Below are 25,262 nucleotides of genomic sequence, written 5' to 3'. Positions count from 1 at the left end.
TTTTCAGCCGACTGGGAACCTAACTCCCACTATCCAATAGCCCCAATGCCTTAATATTCACAGTTTCCAGATCTGCTGCTGCAACGGGGAATGGAACCCCTGTAAATATTGCTGTCCATCTATATTAGTATACCATAATTGTCAAGTTTCAACAAATGTAACCAGACAATGAGGATCTTCTGCCTTCTATAAAAAGCGCAATAGTTCCAACTAGTATACTATCTATTATGTTTGTAACCATCTCTTTAATTATGTAACTACTTAGCCTCTTCTCAGCATGTTGGCAAATGGCACTTCATTAATTTCCAGCGTACCATTCACCATTCAATCTTTTAAAGTTTTTCATTTCTGTTTTAATTTGTTTTATGTTGTTGTTAACCTCCCAGAGGCAGAGCTTTGGGGCGTAATACAAATATAATAAATAAATAAATAAATATACATCAGTGTGTTCAGAAAATTAATCTGCCAATTACAATATTTTGTAATCTGTGGAAGTAAGATTAAAACTCATCTGCGTTGAACTGTTATGTTTCTGGTGGCCAAAAAATAAGGAGCCATGCTTTGGGAACATTATGAAAAGTACAGTAATTTTTTTTTTTTAAACCCAACCCTTCAAAGCTCCTTCTGCTGTCCAGCCAAAGAGCAGTTTTAGATGGATTCTTCATTGGTATAGAACTTGGAAATTAACTTCAACGGTGTGGAAGCAGTGCACACATAATGCTGACTCCTCCTTAACTCTGGACACAAGCCTCAGGAACATGTGTTTCCCCTTTTTAGGGAATTTTGAACTCTAATTAAACCCTGGTTAAACATAACAGTGATCAGCTTTGGTGCTGACAATACTTAATCACAGGTACAGAAGGAGCAAGTAATTTGATCCAGGATGGGGAGGTGTTATCTAGCTTGGTGACACTCCTATATCCTCATAATTCTCTTACTCTTGGCATCCTTTATTTTGCCCAGACTCCGACTCTCAGTTGGAAGGGAATACCATTAGTCATTCTGATCTAGGTGTATGCCTGACACCTTAAATAGCAATAGAATTGTAAAAGGGCCAGGAAGAAACCATCTTACTGTAGTTGCCTGCAGGATGTTCTAGCTGAACAAAAGTCTAGAAACTTTAGATAAAACATAGGACAGACTGGTTTCCCCCCCGCATCAACCTTGTAGATTGTTAATGCCAAGAGTAGTTCAGGCACTTTAAGCTCTTCTTGATAAGAACCCCAGAAGCAATTCTGATAAGTCATTATTGGGAATTATGGCCCCATTACCACGAAGCACCGTGCTGGAAGATAGCTGCACATGCCCCTTTGTCTTTTGGGATGCCTTAATAGGAACATGGGGTCTCGATATCCTCAGACTCATCAAATAATTTGTTTAGAACATTTAAGGATAGCTGCTGAGATTGAGTTACACCCAGCCATCTCTTCAAAGCCAAATGTATACTATAAAGGAATCTTGCTTTTTGTGCCCAATGCACTGCTCCAGAGAAACCCCCTTTTCCTGTGTGCTGCTCTAGAGAAACCCCCTTTCCCGTACTGGAGCTTCAGAGAGATCACTCACTTATTATGTGTTCAATCCTGTTCTCTTTCATGGGATAATTACAACTGCTTCTCCAGCTCCCTGGAATATTTCATTGTACCCTAGTTAGCTAACTCTGGCAACCAGTAGTTCAAGGCACACTGTCTTCTTCTTGCACTAGAAGCCTTGCTGACATTCAGTGCTATTCTGCAGGACTGGCATCCTGTAGTTGGGACCTCTGTCTAGGCCCTCCGGGAAAAAGCCAACTGCTGCTTTTGAGGTCATTCACACAAGCAAAAACTGTTCTACCTGGGTTTGGGAGATGTGCGTGCTCCCAATGTTCAGTTGTGTGGAAGCAAGGTAAGAGGAAAATCTGGGTAGATGTGATTGTGTGGAAGCAAGGTAGGAGGAAAACCTGAGTAGTTTTTCCTCCTACTTTGCTTCCACACAGTCACTTCTACCCAGGTTTTCCTCTTAACTTGCTTCCACACAATCAAAAATTGGGAGCAAAAATTCTCCCAAACAGGATTAGAACATAGTTTTTGCTTGTGTGAATGACGTCTTTGTCTTGTAAATTTCTTTCTCCAATAAAGAAACCTGTCTTGACTTTTGCTCCCTTCTGGGTTGATCAGAGGCGTATCTAGGGAAAATAGCGCCTAGGGCAAACACTGAAATTGCGCCCCCTGTCCAAACACATGACACCCATCTTTCAGATAACTTTACCATAATATCAGCTGAAAAATACAAGTCAAGCTCGTTAATCTTTTAATATTTCAAAAACTATTTAGCAGTGGACGTAGCCAGACCAAAAAGGGCTGGAAAACTACAAATTTCAGTATGCTGGACCTCATGAAATACCCAAATACTATGTGGAGGTGTACTTGGAAAACTACACAGAAGTGCCTGTCTAATTCTCTACTATGCATTGTAGCATCACTATTACATAAGTTTTAAAATTAAATGGAGAATTGGACTTTTCCCAGATACTCTGGAAAATAATTAAAGGATATGCAGAGTAAACTGTGTCACTGCTTGGAATATATTCTAGTCTTTCAGAAAGACAGTTAAAATGAGAGAAAGAGAGCAAGAAACTCCCAGTGGGCGTTAATACTAAGGATTTCACACTGATTCAAAGACAAACTCACCATTAATAGCCATATTATTAAGACATCACTTAACTCACTTATCACAAGAAGCAAAGTAAGAGCAAATGAATACAATTCTAGCTCATAAGCTTCAGTATTCACAAGCCCTGATTCTCTGTACATAGTGTCAATCTGAATATGTGTACAGTGTCATATATATATATATATATATATATATATATATATATATATATATATACGCGCACACACACACATACATATATATTTTACCTATAGCCTCTTCAGGGGGCTTCCTAAAGGCTGTTGGGGGGGTGTCTGCAAAGGTTCCCCTTCCCCCCGCTGGCCTCTAGGGCCTCGCAGGGACCAGTTGAACATGTGCGGTGGCCATTTTTAAAAATAATCTTTTTTTAAAAAAATGGCCACTGAAAACAAAATGGCCACCGTGCATGCTCAAATGGCCTCTGCAAGGCCTGGCATGACCTAGGGCCTCACAGAGGCTATTTGACCATGTGCGGTGGCCATTTTGTTTTCGGCAGCTTTTAAATTTTTTTTTTAATTTTACAAAATGGCGCCCGCTTCAAGTGGCGCCCGGGGCACGTGCCCTGCCTGCCCTACCCTAGATACGCCCCTGGGGTTGATGCTGTCTTTACCTATGCTCAGCTTTCTGGATACCCACATAAGAACAGCCCTGCTAGATCAGGCCCAAGCCTATCTAGTCCAGCATCCACAGGCAAGAGCTGAGGGCATGCCCTCTCTCCTGCTGTTGCTCCCTTGCAGCCTGGGCTGCAACCAGTTAGCAATCCACACATGTACTTGTCCCCTTATCCCATGACTGATAAGTTTTTTCAGGAGTCTTTGATGAGGAACTTTGTCAAAAGCTTTTTGGAAGTCCAGGTATGCTATGTCAATTAGATGATCTTTATCCACACACTTTTTGACACTCAAAGAACTCCAAAAGGTTTGTGAACTTTGCAGACGCCATGCTGGTTCTCCCCAGCAGGGCCTGTTCTTCTATGTGCTTTACAATTTTATCCTTGAGGATGCTTTCCAGCCATTTGCCTGGAACGGATGTTAAGTTGTTGTTAAGAATGGATGTTAAATTTGTAGTTTCCCGGATCGCCCCTGGATCCCTTATTGAACATCGGTGTTACATTTGCTACTTTCCAGTCCTCCGATACAGAGCCTGATTGCAGGGATAAGTTATATAATTTAGCAAGGAGGTCGGCAGTTTCACATTTGAGTTCTTTGAGGACTCTTGAATAGATGCCTTCCAGACCTGGCGATTTGCTATTTTTCAGTTTTTCCAGACAGTTTAGAACATCACCTCTTGTCACTTCTATTGGACTCAGTTCTTTAGCCTCCATCCCCAAAAAGCCTGGTTCAGGAACAGGTGTATGCTCAGTATCCTCTGCCGTGAAGAGAGACACAAATAACTCATTTAGCTTCTCTGCAACCTCCATATACTCCTTAATAATCCCTTTCACTCCCTCATTATCCAATGGTCCAACCGCCACCTTAGCAGGTTTCCTGCATCTCTCCTGCAGTCGCTGCACTGGTTACGCATTTGCTTCCGAATTCAATTCAAAGTCCTGGTTCTTACCTTCAAAGCTTTGCGGGGCATTGCACCTGTTTACCTAGAGAACTGCCTCTCCCATCCAGTTACATCCCGTCCTGTTAGATCATTTCAGATGGCCCTTTTGTCGGTCGCTGATTTTTGAGAGGTTTCGAGTTCTAGGACCCGCGAAAGGGCTTTTTCAGTTGATGCCCCACTTCTTTGGAATTCTCTTCCCCTTCAGATTCATCTAGCCCCCTCTTTACTGGTCTTTAAATCCTTACTGAAGATCTTTCTTTTCCACCAGGCATTTGCCCTGTAGTTTACTCTATTTCCTTTCCATTATCTATTTTAGTTTGCAGTTTTTAATGTAATTTTTAATTGTAATTTTTAATGTTACCTTATTTACATGTCATTGTAAACCGCTCGGGGTCTTTGGAGTGGGTGGTATATTAAATGCTGCTAATAATAATAATGATGATGATGATGATGATGATGATGATGTTGTTTGTAATCGCCATGACTCCACTTTCACAAATACTAAACAAAACAGGCCTCGGATACCAAACATCTAAAACATCAAGTCAAATCAACCATCTGCTGTACATGGACGATCTGAAGTTGTATGGAAAGTCCCAGTCAGAAATCGAATCACTGCTAAACACTGTCCGTATATTCAGGCGCGATATAGCAATGGAGTTTGGACTAGACAAGTGTGCTGCATTAATAATGAACAGAGGGAGAATAACAAAAACAGAAGGAATAGAACTGCCCAATGGAAGCAAGATCAAGAGCCTGGAAGAGAAAGAACCTTACAAATACTTGGGCATTCTCCAGGCTGATAACATTGCACACACTGAAGTTAAAAGAAAAATTGGAAGTGAATACATCAGGAGAGTTAGAAAAATCCTCAAGTCCAAACTCAATGGCGGGAACACCATACAAGCTATAAACACCTGGGCTATATCTGTTATCAGATACAGTGCAGGAATAATAGACTGGACCCAGGCAGAGCTAGAGACGCTATATCGTAAGACCAGGAAAATCATGACCATCAATCATGCTCTGCACCCCCGCAGTGATGTCGATAGGCTATACCTCCCTCGCAGCTCAGGTGGAAGAGGAATGCTGCAAGTCCATCAAACGGTAGAGGAGGAGAAAAGAGGCCTTGAAGAATATATAATGGACAGTGAAGAAGGTGCACTTCAAATGGTCAAGAACGAGAAACTATTCAACACCAATGAAACAGAGCAGGCCTACAAGAAAGAACAAGTCAAGAACTGAGCAGAAAAATGGAAAAATAAGCCCCTGCATGGTCAATATTTGCACAATATAAGTGGAAAATCAGACATCACCAAGACCTGGCAATGGCTTAAGAATGGCTACTTGAAGAAAGAAACAGAGGGTTTAATACTGGCTGCACAAGAACAGGCACTAAGAACAAATGCAATAAGAGCAAAAGTCAAAAAGTCAAGCACAAACAGCAAGTGCCGCCTTTGTAAAGAAGCAGATGAAACCGTGGACCACCTAATCAGCTGTTGTGAAAAGATCGCACAGACTGACTACAAACAAAGGCATGACAAAGTAGCAGGGATGATACACTGGAACATCTGCAAAAAATACAAGCTACCTGTAGCCAAACATTGGTGGGACCATCAAATTGAAAAAGTGGTCAAAAATGAAGATGTAAAAATATTATGGGACTTCCGACTACAAACAGACAAACATCTGCCACACAATACACCAGATATCACTGTAGTCGAGAAGAAAGAAAAACAAGTGAAAATAATCGACATAGCAATACCAGGGGATAGCAGAATAGAAGAAAAAGAAATAGAAAAAATCACCAAATACAAAGATCTACAAATTGAAATGGAAAGGCTGTGGCAGAAAAAGACCAAAATAATCCCAGTGGTAATTGGCGCCCTGGGTGCAGTTCCCAAAGACCTTGAAGAGCACCTCAACCCCATAGGGGTCACAGAAATCACCATCAGCCAATTACAAAAAGCAGCTTTACTGGGAACAGCCTATATTCTGCGATGATATCTATAACAATTGACAATAAAATTCTGGCATCCCAGGTCCTTGGGAAGGACTCGATGTCTGGATAAAACAAACCAGTCACAACACCTGTCTGACTGTGTAAACAAGAAATAATAATATTTAAATAAAATTTTGTTATTCCCTTTGATGCTTTTAGCTAAATCTTCCTCAAACTCTCTTTTTGCTTCCCTTATTTTCACCGTGCATTTCTTTTGCCAGAGTTTGTGTTGCTTTCTGTTCTCCTCATTTGAGCAGGCCTTCCAATTTTGGAAGGAAGTCTTCTTCCCTTTTATGGTTTCCGTGACGTTACCTGTTAGCCATGCTGGTACCCTCCTGGACTTAATGGTACCTTTTCTCCTTTTGAGTGTAAAATCTGACTGGGCTTCTAGTATTGTGGTTTTGAGTAAACTCCATGCACTCTGGAGCGAAGTGACTCTCCTGATTTTCCCTTTCAGCTTTCTTTTCACCATACTCCTCATTTTGGAGAAGTTTCCTCTTCTGAAATTCAAAGTGTCTGTGTTAGACTCCTTTGGTGATTCTCTCCCCACATGTATGCTGAATTTGATCGCACTATGGTCACTGTTCCCTAAAGGGTCGATGACACTGACATCATGCACCAGGTCGTGGGTGCTACTCAGGATTAAGTCCAAGGTCACCTCCTCTCTGGTTGGTTCCAAGACCAACTGTTCTAGGGCACAGTCATTCATCGTATTTAGAAATTTGACCTCTCTGTCATTACCTGACTGTGAATTTACCCAGTCTATGTGTGGGTAATTGAAGTCACCCATTATTACTGCCCTGCCTCTCTTTGAAGCCTCCCTAATTTCCTAATGCAACTCCCAGTCACTGTCAGCGTTTTGATCCGGAGGGCAATAGCATGTCCCCAGTAGCACATTTCCTTTCAGGCCTTGTATTGTCACCCACAGGGTTTCTGTGGAGGACTCCAGTCCACCTAGGTTTTCGACTTGGTTAGATTCTAACCCTTCTTAACATACAGTGCTACTCTACCTCCAAGGCGCCCCTCCCTGTCCTTTCAATAGAGTATATATCCAGGGATAACAGTGTCGCACTGGTTCTCACTGTTCCACAATGTTTCTCTTATGCCCACTATATCTATTTCTGTGTAAACAACCAAACACTCCAGCTCACCCCTCTCGACTCAGAGGCTTCTGGTATTGGCATATAAGCACTTATACGCTGAATCTCTTACCTGGTGTATGCTATCTTGCTTTGGACTCTTTAACCAGCTGGCACAGCCTTCTGTCTGCTCTTTATGTGGTTCTGCTCTGTTCCCTTCTGTTTTATCTGAATCCTTTACACACTTTACACCTTTACACATCCTTTACATGCTCCACTGACTCAATCATGCCTGAATGGCAGGGTCAGAGCCATTGGGAATACAGTGAATGGCAAAATATTTCCTCCCAAACAGCCCAAGGTAATATATTTAAATGGGCCAGAATAAAGGCATGGTGGAACTTAGGGAGAGTAAGATTATATAAATCAGCCAGAGATAAGATTTGTATAGAATTTCCTACAATCATTCAGTGTTTAAGTGCTCTGTCCCTTTGAAGCACAATATCCCAAAGACGCTGGAGAATTAATTATTTGGCCTTAAAAAGGCCTATATGGGCCAAATCTAAAAGTGGGAGACCATAACACCGAAGTTGCTTATCCACCACATTTTCCCATCCAGAGAAGAAGCTATCCATTAAAGTGAGGGAGGCCAGACAATAAGGGTTGTAAATTAATTCATGCCAGTAATTTAAAATAAGTGACCAAATGCAGTTTTCATTTGGAATTATCCCAGTTTCAAAGTCCGCACACAAAACATTGCCTGCCTTTAGTAAGTTTATGAGCATTATTTTGAATTGTTTGTACCGTTTATCTGAGATCAAACTCCAACAAACATTCTTGTATAAAATTTAAAGTCACAATCTCCTTTATTTTCAGGAAGTTAATAATACTTTCGTAATGTTTAGGCAAAGTATTTAGAAAGAGCCCAATTTTGGCTGGTTCGTGTAAACTTATCCTTTGCTCTTCTAATTCTTTCAGCACTCCCAAGAAAGAGCCTTTGTACTCCTGTAATTTTTCTTCTCCCTTGTATCTTTTGTTGCACAACTTTAGCATGAGAGATACTTGACTCTCTGACCACACAATGGTATCCATGCATTGCCATGTGTGTGTTGCTGCCCCCCGCATACAGGCTGTTGGGGAAGCACCGTTGAAGCACCAAGCTTCATGGAGTCACGGAGAGCAGATAAGGACCTGCCGTACTCCCTTTTAAAGGTGCCACTCGCTGCTTGCCCTACCAGTGATGCCTCGGAGCACCAAACCGGTTTGGCCCTCACCCAAACTGGTTTGGCACTGAACCTGTGCATGATTTTCGGTTCATGTACATCCATATCCTCTATTTCCCTTCCTAGCCAAGCTACTTGGTAACGTGCCTAACCAACCTCTTTTTCATTTCCTGCACCCCATTACTCAATAAAGAAACTCTTGGTCACTTCTCAATCCTCTTTCTTTCTCATTCCAGTGTGTCCATATTGTGATTGCCTGTCACGCAGAGCTCTTAAGGTATTTTTATTGCTGTTCATGGGTCTGCACCGTTTGAAGCTGATTAAGCTAAAACATAGTCATGGAGGATGGTAGCTGACGTGCATCCCACAGACGTCATAACAAAACCTCTACCATGTCTCTCTGTAGTCACCTCTTTTCCAGACTAAATAGCCCCAGCTGATGTAGCCTTGCCTCATAAGGAAGATTCTCCAGGCCCCTGATCATTTTGGTTGCCGCCTTCTGCACCTTTTCCAGTTCTACAATATCCTCCTTAAGATACGGTGTGTAAAAGCATTAAGCCTTTGACTTAGAGCCAGCTCCAGTGAGGGAGGAAAGTGCTGAGTGGGCTGCTGAGCTGCCTGAGTGGGCTTCTGTTTTCCACTTTTTACTTTAGACCTTCGGTAGATGAATTTTTTTTTAATTTAACACATTTTTATACTGCCCCAAATGCAAGTTCTCTGGGCCATTTACAAGACAATAAAAACAACCAATAAAAAGATTAACACATTTCAACAATTAAAATTTAAAACATTAAAACTATTAAAACACAATTAAAACAATGTCTAATTAAAAGCCTGGGTGAACAAATGCGATTTGACTGCCTTTTTAAAGGTTGTAAGAGATGGGGAGGCTCTTATTTCAGCAGGAAGTGTGTTCCAAAGCCTCGGGGCAGCAGTGGAGAAGGCCCTTCCCTGAGTAGCCACTAGACAAGCCGGTGGCAACTGCAGACAAACCTCTCCAGATGATCTCAATGGGCGGTGTGGTTCATAGTAAAAAAGAAATACTGCCACCAGACACTCTTTTATCCAAGACTGGCCAGCCTGGGCTGGAGTGCCACAGCCTAGACTCCTCTCTTTATCTTGTTATTGGGCAAATATAAAAACCTTCCACGTGTATGCCTACACGTGGTGAGAGAACAAGGTACCTGGCTATAGCAGTCTTGTTGGGGCTGTTTGCACTAGGGGCTCACCCTAGCCTTCCAGAGTAAATCAAACACTCTGTGAGGCTTTTTAGAAAATTAAAGAAACTGATTTATTAAATTGCTACAAAAATAGTTTGGCTTATGTTTCAGCTTTTTGGTTACAGAATATTTCAAAACACCCAGTTCTTTCTTAGGCAGTACACAATGAAATCTTAGTTACTCAGTTGCAAAGAAGCAGATATTTGAAAATGCAAAGCACACACAGAAAGCAAAATAAATTCCTAATGCAAAGTCTGACTAAACAAACATTTCCCTATGCTAGATTCCAAAGCCACAACAGCTTGGACTTCCTTTCCCTTGAAAACTCACCAAAATTTCTGATGAGATCAAGTCCATGAAAAATTTCTGACCCTCAGAGATTCTCCTACAGAATTTCCCATGCGAAAGCAGCAACCATGCTGGTCCTTGTTTCTCCGCACTCTCCTCCAACTTCCTCCTTCATCCCAGAAGCTCCAGCAGCTCTCATGTCCCACCTACCTGGTGGATTGATTGGGCAAGACCAGGGGTTGGCAGCTTGTCAGTCAAGAACAGGGGTTCACTTCCTGTTAACTCTATCAGAGCTGGACAGCAGTTTACAACATGGTGACCAAAACTATATGCAATACTCCAATTGTGGCTGCACCATAGATTTGTATAAGGGCATTATAATATTAGATTTTTTATTTTTCAGCCACCACCACCACCATAATCATATTTATATACCACCTGACTCCAAAGGTTCTAAATGGTTCACAAAAATACAATAGAAACAGAATAAAACCAACTATCAAACAACATTTAAAAAATTTACAACTTTCAGAGATTACTAAAAGCCTGGCTAAAGAAGTGTGTCTTAAGGGCTCTTTTAAAGGCTGGTAAAGATGTTAAGTCAGGAATGTTTATAGGGAGCACATTCTACAACCCAGAGGCTAGGCTGATTCAAAATGCATGGAACCAGTTGAGCACTTCTTTTCTGGAGCGCCAAACACGATTTGAAGGTCCTGTGTTCGAGCCACTTCAGAGAATGGAGTCTTACATTTAGCGACAGGGAAGGTGCTTCCTACCTGCCCATCCCTGCCCCATTGCTCCCCCTCCTCCGTTGCCACCAGCGCTCTCAGCATGGCAACGTTGAATGGGGCTGTAAGCACCGATGCTGTAGCCCAGTGCCCATGCAGTTTAGGAGATCACTGGTGGGGGAAGTGGTGGGGCAGGAATGGGCAGGTGGGAAGCACCTTTACTGTCCCCTAAAGTGACTCCCCCTGCCCTCCCAGGAGTGCACAGACCGGTTCAGTGCACATACCTACCAGGAGCACCTATAGAAAAAGCCCGCTCCCAAGTCACCACCAGACGAGCTAGCGGCATCTGGAGACAAACCTCTCTTGGTTATTTGAACCAACTGAAGTTTCTGAACTACATACAAAGATAGCCCCATGTAGAGTGCATTGCAGTAGTCAAGTCTAGAAGTTACCATAAAGTGCACCACAGTTCTGGTATCATTATCTTCAAGCAACAGAGGTAGCTGTAATATCAACTGAAGTTGATAGAAAGCACTCCTGGTTATAGCCTCAACCTGAGAAACCAGTGAAGCCTGGGTCTAGAAGCACTCCCAAGATTCTATAAGAACATAAGAACAGCCCTGCTAGATCAGGCCCAAGGCCCATCCAGTCGTGCATCCTGTTTCACACAGTGGTCCACCAAATGCTGCTGGAAGCCCACAGGCAGGAGTTGAGGGCATGCCCTCTCTCCTGCTGTTACTCCTTTGCAACTGGTACTCAGAGGCATCCTGCCTTTGAGGCTGGAGGTGGCCTATAACCCTCCAACTAGTAGCTGTTGATAGACCTCTCCTCCATGAAGTTATCCAAACCCTTCTTAAAGCCATCCAGGTTGTTGGCTGTCACCACATCTTGAATTCCACAAGTTGATTATGCATTGTGTGAAAAAATAATTCTGTTTGTTTTTCCTAAACTTCCTGGCAATCAATTTCATGGGATGACCCCTGGTTCTAGTGTTATGTGAGAGGGAGAAGAATTCCTCTCTATCCATTTTCTCTACACCATGCATGATTTTATAGACCTCTATCATGTCTCCCTGCAGTCATCTTTTTTCTAAACTAAAAAGCCCCACATGTTGTAGTCTTGCCTCATAAGGAAGGTGCTCTAGGCCCCTGATAATCTTGGCTGCCCTCTTCTGAACCTTTTCCGGTTCTACAATGTCCTTTAGATAAGGGCATTATAATAGTAGCAGTTTTATTTTCAGTCCCCTTCCTAGCAGGGAATTGGCCTTCTTCACAACTGCCCCACGTTGAGTCGACGCTTTCAACGAACTGTCCACCATGACCCCAAGATCCCTCTCCTGGTCAGTCACTGACAGCTCAGATCCCAACAACATATAAGTGAAGTTGGGGTGGTTTTTTTTTTGTCCCAATGTGCATCACTTTACACTTGTTAACACTGAAGCATATCTGCCATTTTGTCGCCCACTCACCCAGTTTGGAGAGATCTTTTTGAAGCTCATCACAACCTATTTTGGATTTCACTATCCTAAATAGATTGGTGTCGTCTGCAAATTTGGCCACCTTGCTGATTACTCCTACTTTTAGTTCATTTATGAATAAATTAAAAAGCACCAGTCCAAGTACAGATCCCTGGGGGACCACACGTCTCTCCATTGTGAAAACTCTCCATTTATTCCTACACTCTGTTTCCTGTCCTTCAACCAGTTAGCAATCCACACATGTACTTGTCCCATTATCCCATGACTGATAAGTTTCTCAGGAGTCTTTGATGAGGACCTTTGTTGAAAGCTTTTTGGAAGTCTAGGTATACTATGTCAACTGGATCACCTTTATCCACACAGTTGTTGACACTCTCAAAGAACTGCAAAAGGTTGGTGAGGCAAGATTTACCTTTGCAGAAGCCATGCTGGTTCTCTCCCAGCAGGGCCTATTCTATGTGCTTAACAATTTTATCTTTGAGAATGTTTTCCATCAGTTTGCATGGAATAGACATTAAGCTATCCGGCCTGTAGTTTCCAAGATTGCCCCTGGATCCCTTTTTATAGATCGGTGTTACATTTGCTACTTTCCAGTCCTCCGGAACAGAGGCTGATTGTAGGTATGTTATATATTTTAGCAAAGAGGTCGGCAATTTCACATTTGAGTTCTTTGAGGACTCTTGGACGGATGCCATCTGGCCCTGACGATTTGCTAGTTTTTAATTTTTCCAAATGGTTTAAAACATCATATCTTGCCACTTCTTTCTGACTCAGTTCTTTAGCCTTCGTCCCCGAAAAGCCTGATTCAGGAACAAGTATATGCTCAGTATTTTTTGCCGTGAATATAGATGCAAAGAATTCATTTAGCTTCTCTGCAACCTCCATATCCTCCTTAATAACCCCTCATTGTCAAACGGTCCAACCACCTCCCTGGTAGGTTTCCTGCTTCTGATATAGTTTTTGTTTCTGAAAAGTTTTGCTTCTGAGAAGTTTTTGTTATTCCCCTTGATGCTTTTAGCTAAATGTTTTTCAAACTCTATTTTCGCCTCCCTTATAATCACCTTGCATTTCTTTTGCCAGAATTTGTGTTCCTTTCTGTTTTCTTCATTTGAGCAGGCCTTCCAATTTCAGAAGGAAGTTGTCTTCTCCTTTATGGCTTCTTTGACTTTACCTATTAGCCATGCTGGGATCCTCCTGGACTTAATGTTACCTTTCTTCCTTTTTGATATACATTCTAACTGGGGTTCTAGTATTGTGGTTTTGAGTAAACTCCATGCAGAGTGCAATGAGAGGCAATGGGTGACTTCAATTACCCTCATATAGACTGGGTAAATTCACAGTCAGTAATGACAAAGAGGTCAAATTACTAGACACACTGAATGACTGTGCCCTAAAACAGTTGGTCATGGAGTGGGATGCCTCTACCACATCCCTGAAGGTCTTGTCTGCATTCCTCTCTATCTCTCTGAGCTTCTCCAGATATGCCACCTTGGTCTCAAGGGAGCGAACTTGTTCCCCGAGAGCCAGGAGCTCCTTGCACCAAGCACATACCCATGACTTCTGCCTATGGAGCAAATAGTCATACATGCGACACTCTGTGCAATACACTGGGAAGTGCCACCAACCCTGCTGACTTTCTTTCTTTGTAACTGATTTTGTTGGCTGTTTACAGTATTTAGAGATGGTTTATTAGAAAATTAGGTCTTAGCTGTATTGGTCAGCTATTTAACTGTTCTAACTTCCTGTCCGGTGAGGCCGGCTGTCCTTACCTCCAAGGACGGAGTGGTGAGAGGGCCCAAGGCAACAAGGACAGATGGCAGCTGGGGAGAAATGGAGGAAAGACTGCCAACGGGCAAGGACTCAGCTCCAGTGGAGGAGGAGCAGAGCTTTGATAAGACCAAAGGGGAGGTGTGTGAGCATAACATCAGCAGCATGCCTCCTGAAGGGAAGGGGTCTGAGCAGGAGGAGGGAGAAGGGGGTAAGGCATTGGCAACAGCTGTAAGGGGTAATCAATTGCACATACTAAAAAGGGGCATTGGCCCCATAATTGGGGGTGGGCGATGCATAGCCTGTGAGGAGGCATATAAGGAGCCGGCCGGGGCTGAGAGGCTGGCTGATGGAGAGTGTCAGGGCCGCCCGGAGAGGGGCAGACACAAGGAGCAAGCATCCTGAGATGGAGGAGGCACGGGGTGATGCTCAACCCCCTACCTGTCCCTGCTCTCAGGCCAGACCCGATAAGCCTAGCCAGGCTGGGTAAAGGAGACAGCGACGTGTAGCTGGACACTTCCTTTATCAAGAAAATGAAGGAGGAAATAGTACTTATCTTATCTTCCCATGGGCTCCAACACTCCCAAGAGGGAGCCTCAAGCAAAGCAAAGCCTGCAGCAAACCTCCCCACCCAGAATGGGAAGGGGGAGAGATGGAAGAAAACATGCACCTCCCAATGTCTCCTTCACCTTCAAAGTGCCTTCTAGCTGCCCCATCAGCTCTGCCCTCCCTTTTTAAGGGCTAAGAGTTGGGAAAGCTCTGCCCACAGGAGCCTGCCACCCACCTATGGGGCAGAGCTGGCTAATCATCCCTAACATGGAATTTGCCTTTTTCACAGCTGCCGTGCACTGAATCGACACTTTCAACTATCTGTCCATCACAACCCCAAGATCCCTCTCCTGGTCAGTCACTGATAGCTCTGACCCCGTCAGTGTATATGTGAAGTTGGAATTTCCCCCCCAATATGCATCATTTTACACCTGCTTACACTGAACTGCACCTGCCATTATGTTGCTCACTCCCCACCATTTGGAGATATCCTTTTGAAGCGCCTCACAATCTGTTGTAGATTTCAGTACCCTAAGTAGTTTAGTGTCATCTGCAAATTTAGCCCCTTTGCTGCTTACCCCAATTTCTGGGTCATTTATGAATATATTAAAAGGCACTTGTCCCAGTACAGATTCATGGGGAATCCCACTTCATACTTAATTCCATTATTAAACCTGTCCATTTATTCCTATTCTCTGTTTCCTGTCCTTCAGCCAGTTATCTTATGCACATTTGCTACCAATTCAAGTTGATTCCACCCCAAGTAAAGCATAGTTATGAAGTGTGGTAATAATCACGAATCCAAGCAAACATGGTAACAGAGGTGCTGTGGGATAAGGTTCCCAGTGGTTAAAAGGAAGCCAGTGTTACATGTGCATCAGCCATGTGGAGTTGCGAAAACAAAAGGAGCATCTAGCATTAAGGCTGCTAAATCAGAATGGTGTGACTTATTTGGTCAGTTGCATAGTTAATGTAAGATAAATGTTTTCATAAACTCTCAGAAAGCAATTTACTTTCTGGTCAAACTAGCAAGATGTAGGTCTAGTACAAAATGCAAACAGCTGTTTAATTTAGAACTGGCCAGTAACTTAAACCTAAATTCACTGGACAAACTCCAACAGGATGTTTTCCTCCCAGTTCCCTATGAAATGAGTAGGAGCTATCTCTGGGTTGTACTTCTCTAGGATGTTTTTTCTGTGCAGCCTCTACTGAAATTGGTTGTATGCTATGTTAAAATGATCAATTATTATAATATTGAATACTTTAAAATTATTCCATTTTGATTCAACTGTTAAGAAAATGAAATATCACTGAAATTTTCATGTCGGCTTTGATTTCCTCTTTAGATATTTCATATAATGGCTTAACAGGATAATGGACATAGTAGACAACATCTAGACTAACAACTTGTGCACCGAAGAATGTTTTTTGTGCTTTTAATAAGAAAGGGACAATTTCTTCCAACTCCCCCTTCCTTCTGTTGTCCTCTGTGCCTTGCAAAAATATGTCCCCGAGAGTCCTACAACCTTCAGGATATATATTGGGGAAACCACAGATGGCTTCAAAGTTAGTAATCAAAGATCACCCTTCCTCCACTGGACATGCAGAATATTCTTCTGTGCATGCATTGGTAGTGTGGATATTGGCCAATATTTATTGCATTTGATTGCTAGCCTGCCCCATCTCAAGATCACAGATAACAATTGTAATATCGAGGTTCTGAAAAGCACATTAATAAAATGTATATTAAAACACTAACATGTGGGTTCCACCACCACCAATTGAATTATACAAGGGTTGTTCAAAAAGTCCATATTCTGACCCACATATATTCAACCACAGGGTGCAATATTTTGTCTGCGGTGTTTGTTGTTGCATGTTATGGCAGCAAATATCATCTTCCTGTTCATAACAAGCTTTTTTTGTTGCACACAGTCTTCTGAGGAAAGTAACTGAATTTGAGAAAAATGGAAAAATCTGAACTCCAGGCAGTGATAAAGTATCAGTTCCTGAAGGGCATGTCCCCACAGGAGGTTCATGCCGATATGCAGCAAACATTGGTGGCAAATGTGCCAGCCTATTCACCTTTGGTGAAGTGGCAACGAGAATTCAGGTGCTGCAGAGAATCATGTGAAGATAAAGAATGCACAGGATGGCCCTCAACATCCATCACACTGGAAAACAATGATGTGCATGATCTTATGATGCAGGACAGGAGAATGACAGGCAGGACAATTGTTGACTTAGTTGGCATCTCAGTTGGTAGCGTCCATTCCATCTTGACAGACAATTTGAAGATGGTGAGTCCCAGATGGGTGTCACAAATGTTGACATAGCAACAAAGCACATGTTGTTTGCAAACATCAGCCAATTTGGGAATGTTGCATCAAGATCCAACACACTTTGGGGAGCGGATCGTAATGATGGGTGGAACATGAATCCATCACTTTGATCCTAAGACCAAAAGGCAAAGCATGGTGTGGAAGCATACCTTGTCACCACTGCCCAAGAAGTTCAGTACTCTGGCATCAGCTCACAAAGTGACAGCTTCCATTTTTGAATGCTGAATGTGTCCTCATGATTGACTATCTGGACCATGGTACCTTGATTACCAGCAATTACTATGCCAACCTAATCAATAAACTTTGAGTAGCAATCAAGCAGAAGAGGCATGCTCTTCCTTCAAGACAATGCTCTTCCTTCTTCCTTCGTACCAAGCCACACCTCCCATGTTGTAATGGCTGCCATTTGTAATGCAGGATTCCAACTCCCTATTCCCCAGACCTTGCCCCTAGTGACTTTTGTTTACCCGAATGAAGGAGCACCTTAGTGGGACAACATTTTCATGTGATTCCAAGGTCATGACTGCTGTTGATAGGTGGCTGGATAACCAAGACAAAGAATTTTTTTCCCCCAGAGGGATAGAAGCAATGGAGCAGAAATGAAACAAGTGCATTGAAATCAAGGGGGATTGCATTTAAAAATAAAAATACGTAGACCTGAGATGTTCATATAAGTCAGAATATGAACTTTTTGAACACCCCTTTTGAGCTCCTCTACCACAAAAAGCAACTGCAAGTTGATCTATTATATTGGGTTGGAGATCCTGCTGTCCCAGCCTTGAGGCTGATTACATTCAACCATAGCATCCATACTAAAATTGGATGATGCATCTAATTTCCTGAATTGTTTGGCAGTTGCTGTTTTTCAGGTGGTTGCATCAGAGGCATTTCCCTGAGAGCTAGTGCACCTATCAGAGTGATATTAGAGTCTTATGAACTGGTATAATGTGCAACAGCAAAGATTCCTGTAAAGAAACTTGGAGAAAGCACTGTCTAATTTTGTCTATACAGCAAGGTGGATGAGGAAAAGTCAGTTCCGCTATAAGAAAAAGGTGTTGCTGCTTTGCTGTTGGTTTTTGTTTTTTTTTAAGAAAGTTTAGAGTGCACAAGGTATATTCTATTTATTAAGTATAATAATGAATCCCTATATTGTTGAATTTATTGTGTAACTAGGCAATATGCATAGTTTTGCTTCCAACATGTCTAAATCAACAAGGTGGTTTTATTAGTAATGTTTTGTGTTATCCTATTAAAGCAACCAATTACATCTTTTGTGGGCTTATGGCAAGCAGCTAAAAATACTTCTAAGGTATCCAAGCATAAAATTTTTTGGAAGTGCCTACATTAGTTTACAAAGAGGATATTATTTTCAACAGCTGGAATGAGCTGCAGCACTTTGAATATATATGTTATAAAATGGTACTATTTAACAGAGAAGAAAATTCTAGTGCAAAATATTAAACAGAGTGCCTGCTTCTGGGTGTGTATGTGGTGGTTAATGGGAGATAAGTAGAGAATGTCCATAAATGCTAGTGGTTATTTACATTCACATGAAGGCATGGAGAATATGCTGAAATTGAGCAAGACATTTCAAATGTTGCTCAGACATTTTGCATAGGCCTACCAACACATGCATGTTATGTTCAACACACATACGACCTGTGTACAGTGTGCACATGTCCAGTTATTCACATGTTATCCTGCACACATGTACATCACATATGTGAATCCCTCAATTCAAGGGACCAGTACTCAGGTTCAGTTTTAAAACACACTATCATTCACGCAAAAACGTGTACATGTGTACAGACACCTGAATACATATACAGCATGTTGTTGGAATAGGACTTCTGTGTAAAAAGTATGCATGTACAGATCTGTACACAGTAATATACTTCCTGTTTGTCCACTGCATTTGAGGGGGCTTGTATAGAAACATGTACATATAGACATCTGTACACACATACAATCAGGAACAGCCCATCCTAATGAGCGAACAAGAAGCAGCTACCTCTGGTTCCCAACAGCTCCATTGCTCCTCTCCCTCTCGTTCTGCCCCACCCTGGAGTTAAAAGCTGTGCTGCTTGTAGGCTGGCAACTCATCAGGTAAAGTTGTTCAGGAACCGGCCCTCACAATTCTGACCACAATGAATGGTCAGCCTGCAAGCAGCGTAGCACTCGCTAACTCTGGGGCAGGGTGGAATGAGAGAGAGAAACAACAGAGCTGCCGGGAATCAGAACCAGCTCTTTCAGCACAGGCCCTCCCCAGCCCATTGGGATGGGCTGTTCCTGCATACAATGTAATGTCTGAATAGGGCTTTTGAGCCCCCCATTTTAGGACACAAATGAGAAAGTGCCCCCTCGTCAGTCTTTTTTAGTCGTCATAGTATTTTGCGTGCCACCGCTTTCTGAATGCCTCAGTCATTTGTGGGTAATCTTGGAGACCCCTCTTTTGAGAGAGAAAGTACAGATCCTGTTCTCAGATGTTACTGGTAACATGTATTTAGACTGCATTTGAGCCAAATTTCAGGCTAGTTCATCAGGAAATACGCTTAACAATCTCAGTGTCCTCCTCAGTCACATTGTTTGTAAACACAAAAAAAGAGACCGGTGGTACCTTAAAGATTAACATCCATATTATTGAATAATCTTTCATAGTCCAGATCCCACTTTGACAAAAGTGTTGAGTAGACACCAAAGAGTTTGTGTGTGTAATTATGAAATGAGGATAGTCAAGCAATGCAAGAGAGGGCAATGGGTGTATCGCAGCACTGTTGTTACTACCATGTTTGCTCACATCTAGTGCGCCTACATGATGAAAGAACCAAAATGCTTCTGTCCATGGTTTCCTGGGCTCTTCTGTCTCCTCTGCCAGAATCAGTATACCAAGTGCAAAAGCAGGTGGCACAATGCCCTGGAGGAGGAGGAGGAGGAGGAGGAGGAGTGGACAGACTCAAAGTTGGACCCTTGCCAATTAAATACTGACAAAGGCTGAAAATACACAGGCAACAAGCCCCAAACTACAGAAGACCCAAGCCTTTAAACACAGGTTTGGCCCATTCATGTGAAAAGTGAGGGGTGGGGTGTACGATTTAAGTATCTGTAGGTGAGGTGTGTGAACCCTCCCTCTTTTTTCTCATTGCCTCTCCCGTAGGCACTTTTCTCCCAGCAGGACTTACTTCCAGCATTGGAGCCCGGCTGAGGGGGAAAGGGGTGGCAGAGTTTAGCACCTGCCAGTGGAGGAGGCTCCAAAAATCACCCCTTCCATTTTGCATGTGAATGGGGCAAGTCTATGATTAAAGATGTGGACTGCCTCCATCACACTTAGTTTGACCATATCACCTCTGTGAGACAGTGTACCTGACCTTCAAGAAGAGAGTAATTGTAGCTCTGGCTTGGTAAGGTCTTAAAAGTGAGCCCTGTGTTAACTCTGCTATGCTGCCAACTTAGGGGTTGGGAATCTCCAGGGCAGCTGACATGGAGAAGGCTCAGTAGTACTTGTCTCAACACAGATGAATGATACTCAGAAGCTTGAGGCAAGTCCAGATCAGACTGTCAGGTTCTGGTGCAACTGAGGTCTAGACAAGTGCATACTGAAGAGGCTTGATGAAGTCTGGGATGGAAGTTATCTTTCTCAGTTCCACCCCAAGACCTGTAATACCATTGCTGTGTAGAGAGAGACAGGCTGATTGGCAGGCAAGTGGTTAGAGTGCTGGACTAGGACCGGGGAGACCTGAGTTCAAATCCCCATTCAGCCATGATACTAGCTGGGTGACTCTTGGCCAGTCACTTCTCTCTCAGCCTAACCTACTTCACAGGGTTGTTGTGAAAGAGAAACTCAAGTATGTAGTACACCGCTCTGGGCTCCTTGGAGGAAGAGCGGGATATAAATTTAATAATAATAATAATAATAATAATAATTTGTCATGGCAGCTTAGATCAGGTACAGTCTGTTGGGGCAGGGGGGAGAGATCCATCTCTCAGGCTCCCCACCGGGAATCTCTTCATATATCATCAGGAAGGGAGCTCATTCACACTATCAATGTGCTGCTTGACACCCATCTCTTTCTCCTGGCCATCATATTTGGCAGGCACTTTTATAATGCACAAATTATGTCATGTTTCTCCTCTCTTCTCCTGTCAAGCATCCTTTAATTTAAATTAATGCTTTTTGGCAAGAGGCTTTCTCACAATATAACGTTTTCATGTTGACTCTGTTCTTGTAAGCTGTCCAGAAATTGACTTGAGAATATACTTAAAAATAAAGCATTTCCAAATGTCATGCAAAATCTTTTATCTCTGTAAAAGTTATTAATGCCTTCTAATTAAGAACCATTTTCAATTCTTGCTTTTAAGCAAGGCCCAATATTCAAATTAAAATAACTTCCATATTAGCATACTTTTTCTTGTTTGCTAAGAATGGCTCAGCAGGGAAGTCTCTTGTCTAGGGAGCAAGAGGTTGCCGGTTCGAATGCCCCCTAGTATGTTTCCCAGACTATGGGAAACACCTCATATGGTGTGGGAGATGGCAGTGGTAAACCCCTCCTGTATTCTACCAAAGACAACCACAGGGCTCTGCGATCACCAGGAGTCAACACCAACTCAATGGTATACTTTATTTTAAGAACAAGTCAACATGTCTGTCATTACATTATATTTGTATACCACCCCAAATTTAGGTTGTCTTACAACAACTTAAAACAAATGAAAACAGAAATGAAAACCTTAAAATGATTTAAAACCACAAGCCCAGTTAAAAAGCTTGGGGCGGGGGAGTGTCTTTAGAGACTTTTTAAAAGTTGTCAGAAATGCAGAGGCTCTTATTTCAGCAGGGAGCGCATTCCAAAGCATCGGGACAGCAACAGAGAAGGCCTGTTCCCGAGTAGCCACCAGACGAGCTGGTGGCAACTGCAGATGAACCTCTCTGGATGATCTCAATGGGCGGTGGGACTCATAGTGAAGAAGATGTTCTCATAAATAACCAGGGCCTAAGCTATTTAGGATTTTATAGATTATAACCAGCATCTTGTATTTTGCCTGGAAACTTGCTGGTAGCCAGTGTAGTTCTTTTACTAGAGGAGTCATATGGTCTCTTCAAGATTACCTGGAGACTTACCTGGCTGCCTCATTCCGTACCAACTGCAGTTTCTGGACTATGTACAAAGGCAGCCCCACATAGAGAACATTGCAGTAGTCAGGTCTTGAGGTTACCAACATATTTACAACTGTGCTGAGGTCATTTTTCTTAAGAAACTGATGCCGCTGTCATATCAGCTGAAGCTGATAGCAAGCACCTCTGGCCACCCCCTCAGCCTGAAACACCAGGGAGAGTTTTGGATCCAGAAACACTCCCAGACTATGTACCTTTTCCTTCTGGGGATGTGTGACCCCATCTAGAACCAGCAGATCAAAATTGTCTCCTGAGTTCCGACCCCACACAAGAAGTATTCCATGTCTTATCTGGATTCAGCCCCAGTTTGTTATCCCTCATCCAGCCCAGCACTGCATCCCGGCAGGCATTTAGGGAGGTTACGCCTTCTCCTGATGATGTTGGCATAGAGAAATAGATTTGGGTGTTATCTACACAAAAAATGATCTGAAACATCATTGTGGGTGATTGATGGTTCCAAATTCTGTTTCAAGGGAGGAGTGGCATGTATTACCCCCCTCAAAACCCTGAACAGTTCTGCTAGATGTGAGCTTGCGAATGCAATATGAATAGAAAAGAATAGCTTCTTTGCCGATGCTTCAAATGCGCTCTATGTTGTAATCTGTTGGATTTGAGTTGAGTCTTTTTCCACTTGCGCTCAAGTCATCCACCTTGCCACTTCAGCTCCTGTAGTTCTTCCATTTAACAAGGTCCCAATTTTGAAACCGACCAGACAGGATGCTTAGGAGTGATCATGTCTACTGCCCTGGTGAGTTTGCTGTTCTAATTCTCCATCAGGGCATCAACAAAATCACCAGCAGAGCCAATACTAAACCCTTCCAAGGAATCTTACTGGATCCAATAACCTTATCAGGCAGACCATCCTAATAGGCCCCTCTCCACTGGAGAGGTGGGAGATGATTGTGAGTCCAACCTTAACCAGATGGTGGTGTGTCTGTGACAGAGAGGAAATCACCGGAGTCTCCACCCATGGAACACCACCTTGATTAGAGTAAAAGACGAGATAAAGCGTGTGTCCAGCAACATGTGTCCACTTGGAATAAGCCCATAGTTGTCTTGGCCACTATGAACTCCTGAGCCATCCTGGACAGATTGGTCCAAAGTGAACATTGAAGTCCCCTAGCTTGCTATATACCCAGAAAGCAGAAACTGGGTGTCTGCACTGGTAAATGAAGGCTTGACTGAAAATTGTATTTAAAGCATTATTTATAATTGTCACAGTGCACATATTAATGCATTTTCATGCTTGCTGCCGAGTACACTTCTGTGCAGAAAGGCAGGGTACAAATGAATAAACAGAACTAAACTTTCTGATGTTCTGTTCCAATGGGATAGCTTTTCCCATCAAAACCTGAGAGAAGAACTACCAGAGTTGCTGTATCTTCTTCTATGCAGGCTAGTTAAACTCTAAAAATGATGAAATGTTCACAGTAATAGTTGCCTTTATGGTCTCAAGGTCCAGGACCCACCACAGACAAAGTTAAGTTTTCCCTATTGACTTTAACACTCAGCTTCCTCTAATAAAATGCTGTCTGTTTCCTGACAACAACATGAATTGGAATAAACACTGAATGTGCCTTGATACACATGAGCAACTCTTACCAACTTCACAAATCTTAGTTTGGAACTCGTGTTTTTGTTTGTTTTTTAAAATCAAACTTCCTCAATATTCCTCATCTTATTTTTGTTTCTTTAACATGCACACCCTTGTCACTTGGCCATTCCTCTAAATTTTAATGACAAAAGCTTGGCAGAGCAATGTGTCAATTGTAAGCAGAATTTACTGTATTCATTTGTACTCCCTCATGAATTCTGCAGCTGTGTCTTATAATCTTTACAGGAGAATATGATCAAGCATTCTGACTGACTAATGTTTACCAAAATAACAGTTTACACTTCAAATGTTCAACAAGCGTAAGGATTTTTTTAATTATAAGCATTCCACCCCTACCTATTCCCAACTTTTTTCTTCAATAAGCCTGAGCAATAAGGAGTACAGCATAGCCTTTGCATAGTCTCTTCTTGCTGTTTCTTCAAAGGAGACAGCACTGGAAGATTACATTTTGTTTTGTTTTTGGCTGGTTTTACAGCCACAATCCTCCCATGTAGGGGTGGTGGACCTTTTAGGATGGTTCAACCAGAAACTTTTTTTTAAAAAAACAAACTTTTAAAAACATTTTTATTCTGACCGTTTGTTCTGCAATCAGAACAAGTAATATGTGTCCTAAAAAAGAAAGAATGAGTGTCATCCCCAGAATAACGGAGCAGAGCACATCAGCTTGTTTATCTTGAGCCGTTCTGTCTGGCATTCAGCATGTCAAGTAGCAAGTATGCCTCTTCCCAAACTTTACCAACTGGGCATCCAAAGCACGTCGTGAAAGTTCTCTTCTAACAAATAACTCTCTCTCAGCCTCAGGTCTAAACTAGACCATACAGGTCATTGGGCCCCCACCCAGCTGTTTGTCTTGGAAGGAAGACTGACATTGATGCCAATGGCAGCTTCCCTCTCAAGACAGATTTCCTTTGTTGTGGGGGGGGGGGCGGTCTGTGTGTGCATATTAAGGCATTTGTGATGGACTACCACATAGGGATAAAGGGTTTTAAAAATATTTTTTTTTTAAAAAAAGCTTGCCATAGTCCCAGTCCTGATAGCTGCTATTTATAGTTATAAACTCAATAACATGGTTAATGCAGTGTATAGTTTACTGCTCAATCACCTTGAATGTTCTGCTCTATAGCTGAGTTCATCAATAGAAATCAAATTAGTGGGCAGTTCCTAAATCGTATTGGCATTATTTTTAGATAGTTTACAAGCTAACTACCGTACAATCAGCTTTTTAGCATGTTGGTTTTTAAAACATGTTTTAGCTTCAGTGTGCCGGCAGTGTTCTTTTTATGGGGGGGGGGGGGGCGTGGAGACCACTTTCCTGCATAAAAGGTTTTCCCATTTTTATTTTGGCAGAAGTTACTCTCCATTCATCAGCAGTTTTGCGGATGCATCGATCATTTTCAGTTTTAGTGCTAAACTGATACTTGATTACAATAAAAGCCTTGCTGTAGTATACCTTTTGAACAAAGAGTTTGTAATTTGCTTCCTCCAGCATTGCCCTGTCTCTTTTCCTCCACTATTATTACAGCATTTACTATTATTATTAAATCCAAAGTGTACACATTCAACTGGTACCAGTTTTCATCAATA

At 42.4% G+C, this 25,262-nt stretch overlaps 1 protein-coding gene across 6 annotated transcripts in view; it reads left to right on the top strand.

Annotated features, from left to right (window-relative positions):
* The window catches only part of CCDC91 (coiled-coil domain containing 91), a 193,662-nt gene that overhangs the window by 144,075 nt on the left and 24,325 nt on the right, over positions 1 to 25,262 (top strand). The window contains exon 13 of one of the 6 annotated variants that reach the window (XM_053255621.1): positions 16,487 to 18,165. The exons of the other annotated variants lie outside the window; for them this stretch is intronic. Coding sequence (XP_053111596.1) covers positions 16,487 to 16,507 — 21 coding nt within the window. The 3' untranslated portion in view covers positions 16,508 to 18,165. Of the gene's footprint in view, positions 1 to 16,486; positions 18,166 to 25,262 lie in introns of those variants that run through there. 6 annotated transcript variants of the gene reach the window in all.

This window comes from Hemicordylus capensis, chromosome 5 (assembly GCF_027244095.1).
Source record: "Hemicordylus capensis ecotype Gifberg chromosome 5, rHemCap1.1.pri, whole genome shotgun sequence".
Lineage (NCBI taxonomy): Eukaryota > Metazoa > Chordata > Lepidosauria > Squamata > Cordylidae > Hemicordylus > Hemicordylus capensis.
Note: the sequence above shows the minus strand (reverse complement) of the source record. Positions and strands in the feature narration are given on the sequence as shown.